Source organism: Corylus avellana, chromosome 11 (assembly GCF_965113065.1).
Source record: "Corylus avellana chromosome 11, dhCorAvel1.hap1.2, whole genome shotgun sequence".
NCBI classification, from domain to species: Eukaryota; Viridiplantae; Streptophyta; class Magnoliopsida; order Fagales; family Betulaceae; genus Corylus; species Corylus avellana.
In genome coordinates this window covers 762,225-779,976 of record NC_142500.1, presented here as the reverse complement: position 1 = coordinate 779,976, position 17,752 = coordinate 762,225, and the positions used below count along the sequence as shown (strand labels likewise).

General features: G+C 34.6%; 3 protein-coding genes across 3 annotated transcripts; all 3 read left to right on the top strand.

Moving 5' to 3' along the window:
* Window positions 1-299: 299 nt before the first annotated feature.
* On the top strand, window positions 300-958 carry LOC132165225 (acyl-CoA-binding domain-containing protein 3-like). Its single transcript, XM_088511906.1, has 4 exons — window positions 300-311; window positions 505-622; window positions 707-769; window positions 885-958. Exons 1-4 carry the CDS (start codon window positions 300-302, stop codon window positions 956-958), a joined length of 267 nt encoding a protein of 88 aa, XP_088368032.1.
* A 1,348-nt stretch (window positions 959-2,306) lies between these two features.
* LOC132165765 (Stress responsive alpha-beta barrel domain protein) lies at window positions 2,307-3,210 on the top strand. The gene has a single exon (XM_059576445.2). It carries the CDS (start codon window positions 2,344-2,346, stop codon window positions 3,139-3,141), a length of 798 nt encoding a protein of 265 aa, XP_059432428.1. The 5' UTR covers window positions 2,307-2,343; the 3' UTR covers window positions 3,142-3,210.
* A 12,226-nt stretch (window positions 3,211-15,436) lies between these two features.
* Window positions 15,437-17,387, top strand: LOC132165534 (transcription factor MYB1). Its single transcript, XM_059576144.2, has 3 exons — window positions 15,437-15,625; window positions 15,733-15,862; window positions 16,463-17,387. The coding sequence occupies exons 1-3, from the start codon at window positions 15,493-15,495 to the stop codon at window positions 17,127-17,129; spliced, it is 930 nt and encodes a 309-aa protein (XP_059432127.1). The 5' UTR covers window positions 15,437-15,492; the 3' UTR covers window positions 17,130-17,387.
* Window positions 17,388-17,752: the final 365 nt, after the last annotated feature.

Sequence of the window (17,752 nt, the reverse complement as noted above, 5' to 3'; positions counted from 1 at the left end):
CACTAAAAAGACCAAATTACCCTTTAATTTTCAATTTTTTTTTCAATTTTCAATTAAAAGTTTTAAAGGTATAAATGTCATTTTATCACTTAACAACATCAATCGGTCAGCCCAATATTGTTCCTTGCAAATTTGCAATCATAGTTTCATACGCTACATAAAATATGTTCATTGTTAATCTCGACCCTCCCAATGCCTATCACCTTCAATTCTCAAGAAGGAAGAAAGAAAGAAAGAATCGCACAGCTCAAAATTAAGATCGAAGCGTCTCTCAATGCTCCTAATCAACCTCCATCGATATGGCTTTACAGGTTCTCTCTCTCTCTCTCTCTCTCATGTACACAGATCAATATGCATATTTTGTTTTTGTATGAAGATTTTGAGACCAAAAAAAAAAACCTTAAAAATATGTTAATTTGATAGATCAAACAATAATTATATAGCTGGTTTTGTTAAATGTGCTGTCTTTTTGAGGTTTTGATTCATTCCGATTGATTCAACCAGGAGGAATTCAAAGAATATGCAGAGAAAGCAAAGTTTTTGCCTCCAACAACAAAGGACTCAGATAAGTTAGCCCTGTATGGGCTTTACAAGCAAGCAACAGTGGGCGCCATTAACACAAGTGAGTAACTTAACTTAGACAATAACTCTTTTGCCGTTGACCTTTTGTCACCATGTTATATATAATTCTTGTCGTACAATGCAGATCGACCAGGGTTTTTTAGTCCCTCGGAGAGGGCTAAATGGGATGCATGGAAAGCAGTCGAAGGTATATAATATATATAGAAATTATAATAAAATAAAACCATATCATATGCTCTCATGAGCTTCAATATTTCTTGAAATAAGTAGAATGGGATTTATCATTTATTTATGTGATGCAGGGAAGACCAAAGAAGAAGCATTGGCTGATTACATCGCGAAGGTGAAGCAGCTGCAAGAAGTAGCTTCCACATAAATGGTTGATCGACCTCTCTCTCTCTCCACATAAATGGTTGATCTTTCTGCTGGGTATGCTTAATTTTACTGTGGTTGTACTTGAAGCTTCTTATATACTATATATAATAAGTACGTCAAGTGATATTGCAATATTTTCATGATTAATTTTAGGCCCATGAAGTCAAATAAGTAAGCTAGCATTGGGAGAGTTGGTCACGAGGACTACTAGATAAGCCCAAAAATCAGGTGCTAGTTATGTGCCCTAAAAAAAAAAAAAAAAAACAATAGCATAGCCCAATTTGGCTTGAGTTCTTATCATCAATCTTAAAGGGCTAGAGTAAACCGCTTTTTTGGTTGTTGTTCGATGCAATGTAAACCGCTTTTCCTTATTTGAATTAAAAAAAAAAAAAATACACACACATGGCATGATGCATCACCGTAGACCATTGTGCTGACAGGGCACCAACGTGATTAATTGTGTGGCATGTTGTCGTGGTATTCAACTTAACACGCGACATGATGATGCATTGTGTGCAATTTTACTAACATGGTATGTTGTCGTGGCATACGGCTTGACACGACGTGGTACCAGGCATGGTTTTGCTAATGCAATTTGATAACATGGTAATGCTGACATGGCATTCGACTTGACATGTAGTATGAGGTGGCACATCTTGCAATTGACGTAGCAATGCTAACATGGCATATCAGCCACTTAGTATCGCAACCATGGCAAGCTCGATCAACCGAGCTTTTTTTTTAACATTAAATTTTCTAAATTTAATTTTAAATCTTAAAAATCCTAGCCAGATTGCTTAAAAAATTGGAGTTTCTGCTTCTATAGATTTAATAATTCTTGGAGCAATTATATAGTTTTTAATGTCACACGGTGTGGTTGGGTTCAAAACTGGGCTAGGCCCATGAAGTCCAACGAGTAAGCACTGGGAGAGCTAGTCACGAGAACCACTAAATAAGCCCAAAGATGAGGCTCTTCTTCTGCGCCTCAAGTAAGTTAACATAGCCCAATTGCTTAAGTCAATTATTTTCGCCATTTTCTTATTAAAATTATAAACAATAATTAATTATGAGAATAATTAGATATTATATAACACCTAAGCTATTACCATTGAGTCATTATTGTTCGGATACTATAATGATTAAAAAAACATATCAAACTTAAAATTATTTAAAACTTGTTAATACGTATCAACGAATTGTAAATACTCTAATTATGTTTTCTAAACACCGAGTTAATAATTCCTAAGCACATGGTATCAACTTATGATATAATTAATTTTTGTGCAAGATTATTTGTATTTAATTAATTGTTTACTTGACCTCCCATCGCTATCAAAGCACCAACGACTCTCAGATGCTCAGTTGCGGATATCCAATACACACAGAATGCTATCTCTGAAAGCCCGCACACTCTTTGCCCCTCCATTTTCCCTCGCTTTCCCGCATCCCAAACACCTCTCCATCGTCAAACCCTCGTTTTCCTTCAAACTCGCCGCCAAGATGTCGTCGTCGTCGTCGTCCCAATCCGTTGTCGAACACGTGGTCCTCTTCAAGGTCAAGGAGAACACAGAGCCGTCCAAGGTCAACGCGATGGTCAGCAATCTCAACGGCCTGATCTCGCTCGACCAGGTCCTCCATATCACCGCAGGCCCTGTCCACCGCACCGCATCCTCCCCCATCGCCTTCACCCACGCGCTCCACAGCCGCTACAAAACCAAGGACGACCTCGCCGGCTACTCGGCGCACCCTCGCCATGTCAGCGTCGTCAAGGAATCGGTCCTCCCCATCGTTGACGACATCATGGCCGTTGATTGGATCGGCAACGGTGACGATCAAGATCTCCTCGTGGCCCCACCGCCGGGTTCCGCGGTGAAACTCACCTTCTTGAAGCTCAAGGAGGGCCTGGGCGAGGAGGTAAAATCTGAGATTCTCGGGGTTATTAAGGGTTTAAAGGGAAAATTCTCGCAGATCGATCAGATTACCTGCGGGGAAAACTTCTCGCCGGCGAGGGCCAAGGGGTACTCTCTGGCTTCGCTCGCGGTTTTCCCTGGAGTGAGCGAAATGGAGGCCGTGGATTCCAACGAGCAATTGGTGAACTCGCAGAAGGAGAAGGTTAGGGATTACTTGGACAGTGTGGTTGTCATTGACTATGTGATCCCGCCGCCACAATCCGCGAGTCTTTAGAATTTGGTATTTATGTTTCCCCGAAAATTTTAATTTGATTAATAAAAGCTTTACCCTTTTATTTACGAAGATCATCTAGAATTTCTCAAATACCCATCATTTTTTTCAAATCAAGTACATGAAATTTTATTAGTAATTACTGGCAGAGGAAAATAGAGGGGAAAAGAGTGCGCGGGCTTTCAGAGAGAGCATTGTGTGTATTGGAAACCATGGCGTCCAATCATAGATTACGGCTACTAGGCCGAGATTGTAATGCTAGTAATGGGAGGTTGGAAGTGGCTCTACTTGTCTAGAAAGGTAGGATTATCTTCATCAATAGCATTTTATCTAATTTGCCTATCTATTTCTTGTCGTTGTTTCTCATCCCGGCTAGCATTGCCAATCAAATTGAGAAGTTGCAGCGGGATTTTTTGTGGGGAGGTATGGTTGAAGAATTCAAATTCTACCTGGTGAGATGGCTTCAGGCCCACAGGTATGTTCTTCAATCATTGAAGGGGGTTTGGGAGTTCGGAAATTGCTTATGTTCAATTGACCTTCTAGGGAAATGGTTATGGCGTTATGCATACGGGGATAGGCTCTTTGGAGAAGGGTAGTGGCTATTGAATATGGCAGCCAGTGGGCGGGGTAGTGCTCTAATGAAGTCTCTGGATCTTATGGGGTGGGTCTTTGGAAGTTCACTAGGAGTGGATGGGAGGAGTTTTCTAGATTCAAGGTAGGTGATAGCTCTAAGATTAGTTGTTTGGCATGTCATGTGGTGTGAAGAACGGCCCTTCAAGGCAGCGTTTCTAAAGTTATATAGCATTGCTTGCCTTAGAAATGCTTTCATGGCTGATCATCTTCAATTCTCTAATGGCTCCTCTTCATTGGAACGTTAATTTTGTTAGAGCAGCAGATGATTGGGAGTTAAAATTCAAATTCTTTTTCTTGTTTTTTGATGAGTTGTGTTCCATTAAGCTGGAACATGATGATGCTGACACACTCTGTTTGAACCCCTCTAAGGGTTGTTTGATGTAAAATCGTTCTATAATGTCTTATGCCCAGATGACAGTAATCCCTTCCCTTGGAGGTGTATTTGGTAGAGCGGGCTTGGGGTTGGACCAATGCCGGTAGATATCAAACCCTGGTGCTCCCAATGGCTAAGCTCTCAGCTGCCAAATATTGGCAAGCTCTTTGTTATGAAGAAGCTACAAGTAAGGCTGTTTTAGGTTTATGATAAGTCTCGTGTTAGATGGAATTTGATCATGTTAATTCGAGAGCTGCAATACAATCCTTCATGGGGAGGCAAGGTTGTTTCGATTAGTCTGTGACCATTTGGTTCTCCAGTATAACCACAAAATTATTCTTTAATTATATTAGCAAAATGTCTTAAAATATCTTTTAAATTTAAAAAATTAGTCAGTAAAGCAGTTTTTTTGTTGCTTAGTGTATTCTGATTTTTTCCATCATTTCAATTACTTCAAGGTGTCTCCTTGAAATGTTGCAGTAAGATAGTTAAGGAATTTTTATTTTGTCCTTGTATTTTTGTTGTTGCTTATTATAATGGACAAAGATTGTGCCCAATCATCAATTACTTTTTGGAAGAAACTTTTTAAAAATTCTCTTTAAAGGTTAGGCATTGAATGATACTCAAACCATAAGACGATTTCATTTTCTCTCAAGGACAGGCAAAGTTTTTCTTCAAAGTAGGATGAAAGAATTTACATAAAAAAAAAAAAAAAAAAAAACAACGCAATACGCCTCTAAATACACAATGAGTATGCATAGGAAAATCCATGTTAACCCACAAAAAAATCCCCATATAAGGACCCTAAAACCCAAAAGAAGCCTAAAAAGACCTTGATACTCAAAACAACCTTAAGCTCACCTAAGCGCCCCCCCCCCCTCCCCGCGCGCCCTGATCCTACTAGAGCCACAATCTCTAGCCACAAAATTAATGGAGCATTCTGAGCTCCCTCTTCCCCTTAGTATTTGAAACAGAAACCCCCTCTTCACCGTACTAATCATCTTCAATGGTTAAAAAAAGATTCAAAAGGCTTTTCTTGTCACTCCCACCAGTCAATCTCAAATTGGGAGCAAATTTCATCGCGTTGAGCACCACCTCGGAAGAGCCCTCTAACCCCACCATCGGAGTATCCACTACAACCTCGGCCAGTAACTTCTTGTTCTTATTCAGTTGATTATCTATATTATTCTTCATTCTCCATGAATACTCCAGCTGAGACATGGATATAGAAGAATAAATAGGTGTTCCACTCTCCATCATTCCAGAATAAGAGAGGTAGAGTCTCATTCCTAGCTCAGTTGCTCCTGAGGAAGAACCACTAGAATAAGAACTAACCCCTATTAAATTGACACATGTTTTTAAAGTATGTGATTCTCGTATGCATTTTTTTAAAAACCTTTGTTTGAATCACATGCTCTAAGAATAGCTATCAATTTAATAGATTGGTTAACTCAACTCGAAGGGAAAGTAATTTTTCTTTTGGTCGAAGCTTATATAATAATGAAGATGAATGTTTCTGAACTTGCTTGTTTGGAGGAAAATGGGTTCACAGAAGTATGTTAGGCTTCATACCAGCAATCTATGAACTCCAACTAGAATTCTCCTTGACTCGTGCCATTTTAAATCTTTAAGCATTTCACCATGGGATTTTAAACAGGTTTCTGACATCAATTATAATGTAGGGTTGTTTAGCATATGAGTAATGTTATATATGAGACCACTATTTTATCAATATTTTCATTACATTGATGTGGCATTTTCAATTCATTCTTAGATCAATTATTATATGAGACCTCTATTTTATCAATATTTTCATTACGTTGATGTGGCATTTTCAATTCATTCTTAGATCAATTATTGTTAAAAAAAAAAAAAAAAAAAAATGAAGAAGAAGAAGAAGAAGAAGGTACTTGAGAATACCAAATCAACATAATGAGATAACGGTGTGACACTCAGAAAACGAAAATGATTGGTTGTGGTCTGTTGTTGGTCATGACTTGATAGGATGTGGATGTGGGAATGGAAGTTTTGTAAACTTATACTCCAATTTTTTATTTATTTTATTTATTTTTTATCTAAAATTCATCATTTTATTGAGGATAACTCTGAAAAGAGAACACAAATGACCAAGGCTCCCTACTACCACATATCACACAATGGAGTAAAATATCTACTTATTCCCTACGTTTTTAAAGGTTGTGATAGATCGAAAAGTCAAGTGTTACGTTGATTTCTTACTTGTCCTTTGATTGTCACAAAAGTATTAATATAAAAGAAAAAAAAAAAGAAAAAAAATAAGAGACTTACCGATTAACATCTAGGTCTGGTTTGTTAAACAACACCAACATTCCTGAATACTATTCATTTCATTCCCCAAAAAAATTAACATCAAAACATTCTCAATTTTATATTAAATCATTCACTTTTTATATCACATCATTTACTTTGGTTATTAAGTATCATGAACAATGCAGTGTTGTTTGCCAAATACACTCCTAGTGTCTAAGCAATCACCATCGAAAGAAAGCAATCACAAGTCTCTCAAAATGGCTTTAAAAGTTGCTAGGGGTTGGGGGTGGTAATTTATGTTCGTGCATTGAATTCGGGTCTAGGTATGAGTATAAGACTACTTAACCTAGTCCATTTAATTAAGCAGATTGGACCCTTCAATCTTAACATGTTAATTTCAAATTAGGTTCATGTCGAATTCACAAGTCATGCAAAAAATTGTTAGTTTTACATGTCACGTGTAGGGTCGTGTTGAGGAACATGTGTAAGATTATATAAATCAATCTTTACCTAGCTCCTTTAATTAAATGGGTTAAACTTATCAATTCTAATATGCTATATATATATATATATATATATATATACACACGAGTGGGAGAATGGGTCCTTGTTTTATAAACTAAAGAAATTTGGAAGTTTGATTAACAGAAGAAGCTATTAAAACCAATGTCCAGATATACAGGCCCAAAACACAACTAGACTGGAATACTAGCCGAATAAAACTCACTCATGGGCCACTGCTGCAGCCCCTGGATTCCCCTCGACAAATAAAAATATAAAATTGAATATTGTTATATTCGGCCCGACTCCACTAGACTAAAGTCCTACTTATAAATGATTAGTCAACGACCACTTGGCAAAGGCAAACCATAGGAAAAGGACAACTTGATTATTAATTTTGAATAATTGGTAAGTCCCATATTACTCCATTAAAACAGGAAGCTGTTGGGTGATAATTTAGGTTAATTAATCATTGATATTAATACTTGTATCAAAGGTGAGCCAGAGTCATCAGCCATCAGTCAACGACCACTTGGGTATTAGTCTGAAATTTGGCGCAGATCTTAATAAGAGACCTTGGCCAATACACTGCAAGTCTCTCTCTTCTCTCTTTTGAGATTAGTTGTGTTTTTGGTGTTTTTTTTTTAATTTTATTTAAAAAGAGTTTTTCATATTCTTTATATCAATACAACATTAAATTAATGAAAATTTGATCCCCAATAATTTGAGATTAGATTTGACAAGTCGACATGTATTATTATTATCACCCAACATGATCTATGATTTCTGACTTTGTTTGAACTTATAATTTGACAGATATTATCAGACTCAGATTCATGACTTCTTCGAATTGAGATTTTCTTCAATTGAAATGGAATTAGAAATTGTCTAATTGTTAATCGCGGTCATTCATTTTAAATTCAATAAACTATAAAATGTCAGCTGCTTTTATATAACTGAGACATTAAATGTTGACTTTTGTTTTACAGAGGTTTAAATGATTTTATAGACCATTAAATTTAAAATAAAGAGCCACAATTAATAATTAAAAAACTTTCAATTTCTCCCCAATTAAAGGGGATCCGGATCTGACATCTTCAAGTCTGATTCTGTTTCCCAACATATATTGCATGGGGAACATGTTTTTAGTTCCCATGAAGATTAAGTGGTCATGCCCCAACCTACCACCATTTGTTATTATTGGGAATTTAAAAAATAATATTTATTTATATATTTTACTTTGGTTGTATTCTTCAACTAAAATGTTGAATACGCATTCTATTTGTTTGGTACAGTAATTAAATCTTCTGAAACATCCTTAATTATAGTACAATTTTAATATAAATTTTAAGGAAAAAAAAAAAAACAGTTATATCATAATAATTATTTTTTAATTCATGTATGAAAATGTCTAAGCAATAATAGGGTGCATGTCTTAACATGTGTATGTGTATACTACTAGGAGTAGTATTGAATATTTAAGTCAATAAATAAATCAAAATGGCTAATGCAAGTAATATACATATTTCAACACTAATTTAATTCAAAAACCTAAGCTAACGGGCTTGGGTCTATTTAAGTATATTAACTATTATTTTTCTTTATACTTTTCAATATGAAACTTAATACTCATACTTTTTCTTTATACTTTTTGGCTCAAGCGTCTCCCAACAGTCGTTTCAATTTGACCTTCTTTAGTGTTATCCTTGCTACTCTGGAGGTTAAGGTAATGGTTGAGGGACAATTTGAAGTTTTTCCTATTTTTATGTTAGTCATTTTCGATTAACTAGGAAAATCATCTTCAATTTTCATGAAATTGGTTTTTTTGTTTTTTTTTTTTAAACGGTAAATCATTTTTCGAGTTTGAGTTTCTCATTCTCAAATCGTTGGGCCATCTCTGGAAGTTGGTAGAAGTCACCGACTATTTTCCACCATTGCCCATTTTTTGTATGAGCCAAACACCTAAAAATATTTTCAGAAAAACATTTTACTTCGAAGCAATGATTGAATCAATCATTTTATATCAGCTTCAGCTTTATTGATTTAACAATCACATGCAAATGATTCAATTCTCAAGTCTTTTCTAAATTAGCCTAAATGATATCTTTTTTAAATTTTTTTGAATGACATGTCAATATTTATCACGTGAAATCGTTTACACAAATAAATACAACAATATTAAATCTTGAAAATGAATGAGAACAATTTGTAGGGAATTATTTGTTTCAGATTTTTTGAAAGGTCGTGGCTTTAGGGCCCCAAAGGATTCAAGGATATCCCACATCTCCTGTCTATCAAGAATGGTATTACATTGTCCTTATCCTAGGATCGAATCTTGACTCTGTAAAATTACCCAAATTTAAATTAAATATTTCATGTGTTGGACCTCACCTATTAAAAGGAAGTTTGATCTTACACGTGAGGTAAAATGTTAAAGTAATGATTAAGTAATTAAATTTATCTCTTCTTATAAGCTTAAGTTTTTAGAAAAACTGGTAACTTAACAATTTATTATAATTTTTTAATTAAAAATAATAATAAATATGTTTTTTTTTTTCCACTTAATAATGGCCCATTCTTTTGATTTTTTATTTGGAGCTCCTGGTTCCGATGTATCCTGCCAATTCATGAAAACAATTGAATTCCTTTTAAAATAGGTAAGATTTATTACTCATTGCGTGTGAGCATGACTACAAGGGAGAAAACGACATGCAGTATAATCATTTAAGGGAAGACCAATTATCTGGCAAATCAAACGTCGTGTCCAAAATTGTTCAAGGAAAAAAGAAAAAAATGATTGCATTTGATGCCGTTTCAACTTTCAACCCAATTGCTCGGCTGGACACAGACTATGCTTTTGTGGTCATTTGAAATGGATCCTCTCACTTTCAAACTCATTTAAACTTAGCGTTTTTAATTTTTTTATCAAACGATCACTTTTTTCTTTAAAAGAATTTTTTGAGTGTTAGAAGCACTTTTAAGCTACTTAAACAAAATCTCAAAAAAATATAAAAATTGGAACAAAATTGTCATCATTTTTTAAAATTGAGATAATTTTGTCTTACTCTTTTGCCTAACAGTCTGAGTTTTTTTTTTTTTTTTTTTTTTCTTAATTTTTTGAAAGATGTTGAGCACCATAAAATGAACAGTCTAAGCACAAACGCTCAACATAATGGATAACATTAACAATACAGTGAAAAACTTCTTCCGTAAGAACTTGTTCCTCAATAAGAGAGGTCGCCTTTTTCGCTAGCGGATGTGCAGTCTTGTCAATAATATCCGTGCGATTATTGAATGCAATTATTAACCGCTATCCTCATATGAGGTAATTAAATGGATTTTGTTGTGTGTAATTAGGCTGCGTTATTCTATTTTTATGATCGAACTCAAAATTATTAATACCGCAACATGTTTATATATATATATATAATATTGGATGTTGAGGATCCAATCAAACAGGAAGCCATAATCTCTACGGAATGTGAGTTTGATTCCTCGTGCAATTCAAGAACATCTCATATATATATATAATATTGGATGTTGAGGATCCAATCAAACAGGAAGCCATAATCTCTACGGAATGTGAGTTTGATTCCTCGTGCAATTCAAGAACATCTCGAAGGAAAAAAAAACATGAAAAATATGAATATCTTTGATCGAAATTGGTCTGAAATGGAGGAGAGATTTGACCCCGATCTCCGGCAGAATCCTGGGAAGAAATTAAAAGACAAAGTGTTTGTCACATGCTATGCTTTTCATATGCTAAAAGATACATAACAATGGTTGTAAATTCGAAAAATAATTGGGGCATTACAAGTCAAGTCTCCATTATTGATTAACTAAACTGACAAGTCAAATATTTTGTTTAATCATTTCGTCAATTCTGGAATGTCACGTTAGTTTGTAAATAACTTACAGTAAAAACTATAATATCCACAGCAACACTCATTTGAAAAACAAGTTATAAAAAAATGTTTGAATCTTATAGTTTTTACTACAACCCTCTAGAAACTCACGTGACAATTCATATGATAAGAGTATTGAGTGAAAAAATTAAACAAATAAATTTAATTATTGTGTGATTGATGTACTACGTGACATGTACATTGGCATGTAATTAATTTGTAAAATAATATTGTTTCCTAATAACAGTTAAAAATAAATAAATAAAACATAATGAAATGAATGGTTTTCTACTCACACACATGATTTTACCTACAAGCTCTATTTTACCGTTACAAGTCAACCAAAGGACAACAATATATATATATGTTGGTTAAAAATAGTTACCTAAACTAGCGGTCCATTGTTCTTATTCAATCGAATTCAACAGCTATTTTTTTTTTAATTATTTTAAATTATGTGTATTGACTAAGAAAACTAAGCTAATCATATTGTAATGCAAACTGGACTTAAGAATCAACAAGATTGGGGAGAGGGGGTGAAGCTTTTGAGGCCCAAAGTCAAATGCCTTTCATGGAGAAACACATCCCTGTGAATGGACCATTTTTTTTTTTTTTTTTAAGATAACATATCTTAAAATATGAACATTTTTTATAAATGTCGCAAATATTTTTTTTAAAAATAAAATATAATATAAGAAATTAAAAATATAAAAATTCAATTTTGAAATTTTATATATTTTGATATACTAAAAAATTTATCGTATATAAAGATTTTGTTTTTTTGTTTTTTAATTTTTTTTTAAATTATGTTTATTTACTTGAAAGACTTTGGAAGACTTTTATTAGAGTAATTCTAGAAAAAAAAAATTTGTGTTATTTTAAAGCTTTTAAAATCATTATTTTATCATTATCACAAGTTCTAATATGATTTTAAAAGTCATATCATTTTTTAAAGACACAAAAATAATTTTTAATATTACTTATTTTATTATGAAAAATGATAAGTGCTTACCTGGGTTTTTTGGGTGTTCTCTTAGTCATAGATGAATATTATTTTTTAGAAATTAAATAAAAAAAATAAGAGCAATTTTTTTTTTTTGACCTTTTTAAAAAATAATATTTATTGTAGTTGTTTACAAATTACAAACATGTAATAAAAAGAAAGGGTCCAATCAAACCTGGGAGACACGTTCTGTACATATTTGCTCATGAAATCAGGTAAGAGTCCAATCAAAAAAGAAAGGGACCCTACTTATAAAAAAAAAAAAAAGAAGAAAGGGACCCTTGCAAAAAAGGAAGGGCCCAATCATTTAAATTCCGTAGAATATTTGCTCATATATAAATCAGACAATCATAGCTACTTTCATTTTTTATTTTTTATTTTTTTTTTTGTAAATTTGTATATGCTATGATGTACCCATATATAGTTAGTCATTTGTATCATTGTACGTACGTATGTACGTATGTATGTATGTATGTATTATTATTATTTTTAAGGAAATTTTTTCATATTCATTCATTGAAAAAGATAAAGAGCATAAAAACTTTACATCAAAGAGTATAAAGTTCTGATAAATTATAGCCAAAGCTATGAGATTATAACATCATTGAGACAAACATAAAAATTTTACAATCAAGTCTTATTTATGACTTCAACATTTGTTAACCCATGTCAAACTTCAGTTATAGAACAGATCTGCTACAGGTAGACTCAATTTAATACATAGGTAGCCCATATTTCTAACTTTTATTTTTCCGGTCATAAGAGCAAAACCCTTACACCGAAACTAATCTTCCTCGACCTAAAGGTCAGGACAAAAACATTCACCAAAAAATCGCTCATGAAAGCAGATTTAAGGAGAAATCAAACTCTTATTCAAAAAAAAAAAAAACAAAAACACAATAAAAAAAAACCAGCAAACGGCTACAACAACCGAGACAAGGGAGTCAGAGCGCACTGGCCGGAGCGTGGCTTAGCAAAACCAGTTTAGGAGACTAGATCTAGATTTGAAAAATTAGATCTAAAGTCTAACCGATTTCGGAGAGGCGAAGAGCGGCGCACCACGATGGCAGGCGGACGGTGGCAGCGTGTGCAATATAAGCAAATGGATGGCTGAAACAACTGGACCGGTCAAAAAAAAAAGAGAAAAACTATTAAAAGAAACAAAAAAAAAAAAACACGCACACACACATGTTCTAATAGAAATAATAAAATATTTAGTGATAAATTAATTATATATTTGAAATATACTGGATCTATCAAATAAACAAGCATGGTGGCTCTTCAAATCATGATCCCCTAGATCGAATGAAGGAATGCTAAGTTTGAAAACTGAGATTTTGGAATTAGGTGAGATGGAAATGCATGAAAATGGTAGGTGAAAGCATGCAGAAGCGGGAAGGATAGATGAGAAGAACCTCCGAAAGCAACTTGTACCCCCACCCCCGGCCCCCCCCCCCCCCCCCCCCCCCCCCCACCACCACCTTTTTTTTTTTTGTTTGGGTGTGTGTTTTAGCCTTGACACATGAATCACGTGCTGATCCCCCATTTCTGTTTATTATTATTATTATTATTATTTTTAATTTTTATTTTCTACTTGTTTTTGATAGCCGTTTGCTTCCAAAAGTAGTATGTTTTGGAAGCAAACGGCTATTAGAGGCCATGCTCGACATGATGTAGACACTTGCTTCTTTTCTTTTTCTTTTTTTAGACCTATTTTGGTATACTAATACTTTTAACAAGAGTCACGTGAGAGTTGTGATAAAGTTCATTCTCCCTTTTGTCTGTGTTAATTGTTAATTGTTAATTTCCACACAATCATTGCAGTGTAAAAGCACTTTGAAAAAGGGTTCTAACCTTAAAGCACATGGATCCAATCATATTCATCAGCCAATACCAAAAACAAAAACCTAGTTAAAAGCACATGGCCGTAGAAAAAACCACAGAGACATATAACGATAGGATTTTTCCATCAACGGTGTTTGCCATTCCCTTTCTGGGAAATAATTGACTGCTCCGTCTGGGACGATTTTCCTAGCACGTTGATTAATGCATGTTGACCTAGAAAAACCCTAACACTCGTGGGAGGAACTTACCGGAGAAAGGTCACATAAGCGCATTAATATTGCAACCGCTAGCTAGTGTTAAGGCAGACTCAAAGTGTTTGGTACTAAAATCGTGGTTCGGTCTTTAAAATCAAGACAAACACGACGTTTTTTGTGATTTTGTTGAAAAAGACGCATTTAGCCTACAAAATCGTAGCATCATCACATTTAGAATGTGTATAGCATTGTAATTTAATAGACTAAAAAGTGCGATTCTAAATCAAATCACATGCAAAAATGTGGATTTATAAAAACGTATGATGTAAAATGTTAAAATTGTGACCGTGTTTTTAAAAATAATAAGTTGTACAAAAAGAAGAATAGAAAGAGAAGACCCAAATGGGCCGACCAAGTAAATGAATAAATGATGGGCCTACAAACGAACAAAAAACCAAAAAAAATATAGTTGTGGGGGCATAATGATTCGAATTGAGGAGGAGGAGGAGAGATACGACAAGCCATTAATAATTTAAGAAGAGAAAGAAAAGAGAAATGGTATACTAAATTTGGTAGGAGGATGTTGCTACTTATGTATTAGATTGAGTTTGTCTGGAGTAAATATGTTGTTACAACTGAAAATTAGTCATGAGTTAGCGGATTTTTATGTCATAGATAAGTCTTAAATGTCAGATTGATATATATGTATCTACGACATATAACCTTGTAGTTTCGACTATGATTTTCTCAGACTTTTTGCTCTATAATGTAAGAGTTTTATGATCGTGATCTTTCATCAATTAATGAAACTAGAATGATTTTTCATTAAAAAAAAAAAAAGAATAATTAGAACATGTATTTTTTTAATGCCAAAAATCTTGATCTAATATGTACGTGCGTACGTTTATATATGGGTCATGTAAACGCTACAAATTAACATTTTATTCACTTCAGTTAAACTTTACCAATCAATATTTTCTTGCAAAAAATACGACCACCTTGCTGCTCGTATCGTGTCGACCGAAGACGGATCTAACCGGTGTCAAAAAATAAACATCCCGATTCCATCCTGGCATCTTGTCATCTACATATATATTGACATCATGCATGAAGTGTGAAACCCTAGTATAGAAGATTAAGAGATTGAAAAGAGTGGAGGTGAAATAATTAAAAAAATAAAAAATAAAAAATAAAAAGTCTCTTACACACGCAATGAGGTTAATTTTGTATGGTTAATAACTTAGAATGCACTTATAGTTGGTGTCTCCAAAACATGCGCGAAATTAAGTCTAGCCTTTCCACTTGTGTATAACAAATGTGAACCAGCTGAGACTGTAGACAAAGAGATTTAAAAGAGTGGAGGTGAAAACACGCAATGAGAGGTTTACTTATAATTAGTTTAATTTGTGATTAACTTTTGTATAGTGTAGGGTAATTAATGTTTCTTACAATGCACGCTGTTGGTCCCTCCCCAACATGTGCCAAGCTTTGTGTTCCTCGTTTATATAAGAAGCTTTCTCTACGACCAACAATAATACAAAGTGTAAGAAACAGAGCAAGCACAAGTGTTTCAACCCGCCTGCTGAGAGAGACAGTGAGAACAGAGCAGAGATGGGAAGGAGGCCATGCTGTGCCAAACAAGGTCTAAATCGGGGAGCATGGTCTGCTCGGGAAGATAAAATCCTTACCAATTACATTAAAATCCACGGCGAAGGGAAATGGAGAGACCTTCCTCAAAGAGCTGGTATGTATTCACACTACTCTGTTTCTGTTTCTGTCTCTGTCTCTGTCTCTGTGGTTTCATTTTGTTTCATCTTTTATAGTTGTTTCACATTCATGGCATGTTTGCAGGGCTGAAGAGATGCGGAAAGAGTTGCCGGCTCCGATGGTTGAATTATCTAAGGCCAGATATCAAGAGAGGCAACATTTCTCCGGAAGAAGAAGAGCTCATTATCAGACTACATAAGCTCCTTGGTAACAGGTACTATTGAAAATCTTCTTCTCCGACATGTTCTTCTTCTAATTTCATCGTTTTCACTCAAAATGTTCACAAAAGAGAAGGAATTCAAGCTAATTGTCCTCAATCGGGATCAAGAGCATCGAGGTACTAGTGTAGTAAGTAAGGGCCATAATTGAAGTCACCTTTTATTAATTAGAAAAGGGAAAAAAAAAAAAAAATTTATTTTTTCTTTTCCCGATTAAAAGAAACAATGGGTTGTGAGGTCAGATAGATTGAAAAAACTGATTTTCGGAATTCAATTATTCAGTGTCTTGGTTAGTAAGTAAATGCCAATTTCTACATGTGAGAAACAACAGGCCAGCCTTTGAAAGCTAAATCCGCCACCTGTCGGGACTCTTCTAGCTTTTGAACCGTAGGATACATCAATGTCCCCATCATGTGAATTGTCTTCTAGAATGGAAAGAAAATATGACTTAATTACAATATCAGAAGTGACAATAAAGTATAACAGTGACATGAATTATATATAAAAAATTTTGCACAAATAAAACGAGTTAATTAGTTTCAAGAAAAAGTTTGAATATGATAAATAATTAATTAATTATCACGCTGTTGTTGCAGGTGGTCACTCATAGCCGGGAGGCTACCGGGGAGAACAGACAATGAAATAAAGAATTATTGGAACACGAATTTAAGCAAGAGGGTGGTGGGTGACAAGAATCATGACATTAATAAACAATGTAGTATGGAGTCGAATCCAGGAACAAAACCAGAAACTCAGCAGCCGGTTATTCGGACAAAAGCAGTGAGGTGCACAAAGGTTATCATCCCATGGCAACTACATAATCATCAAATGGTGGATAAAAATATATTTCCAGTTTGGGATTGTGACAGCCCCTCCTGCTCAGCTCAGCAGGATGACAATTCCTGTGGGTTTCTTAAGGATTTTGATATTAATGATCTTTTGATATCAGGCGTGCTATATTCGGACCAGGATAAAGAAATCATTAATGAATGTGAGATTGTGGTGGATGGAGATCAGGTGCAGGTGCAGCCTAAGAGCATGTCTATCTCATGTCCTGATGATCATCAAGATTTTCCAGTTTCTAGAGATGATCATCGTGATCAAGCCAAGCATGAAGACTCCATAGATGGAGCTGCAGCTGCAAGGCCGGATAATTGGAGGGATAGTCAATGTAGCCATGACCCTTTTCTTCAACCAAATGATGCGTTGGATCTCACGACATTGGCATCTTTCCTAAATTCAGAGGATGAATGGATTAGTTGAAAACAAACCCCACTACAGAAATAATCCCACCAGTTCCATGAATAACTTGTTCCCATTTGTTGTCTTTGTCACCGAAAATTATGGTTTCCAATAATAATTGAACGGCTGGTTTAGGTTAATTAGGTTTTCATCAGTTATATGTCCTACTGTTTTAATGTTGTTCTTCTATGATTATTGCCTTATATAACTAGAAAGTAAAAGTAGCAGTTGAAACGTGTCCATGTACGAGGTTTTCATTAAAAAAAACTTGTTTATCTAGTGTTGTAGTCGTTTTGTAAATCATGCGCAGAGAATTTCCCTTCTCTGCGAGCTAGCACCTTACTCCAATGCTCAAACTTGTAGAGCTTCGCTACTCAAAATCTCACTCTCTAAGCCTCTCAATGTTCAAAATGAGATTCTTAAAACTTGTAAGCTTTACCTACACTTGCAACCTATTTGTAGATTGTGAAAGTCGATGCTACAATGCTTGATCGATTGAGCTTAAGGCTCGGTCGATCGAGTTTACCCATCTCAACTACAGTTTTCTTAACATGTCTCAGTCGATCGAGCTCCACTTTCAGTTGATTGAGGCATGCGTCATCATTAAATCTAAGTTAAACGCGGTCTCACTCAATCGTTCTACG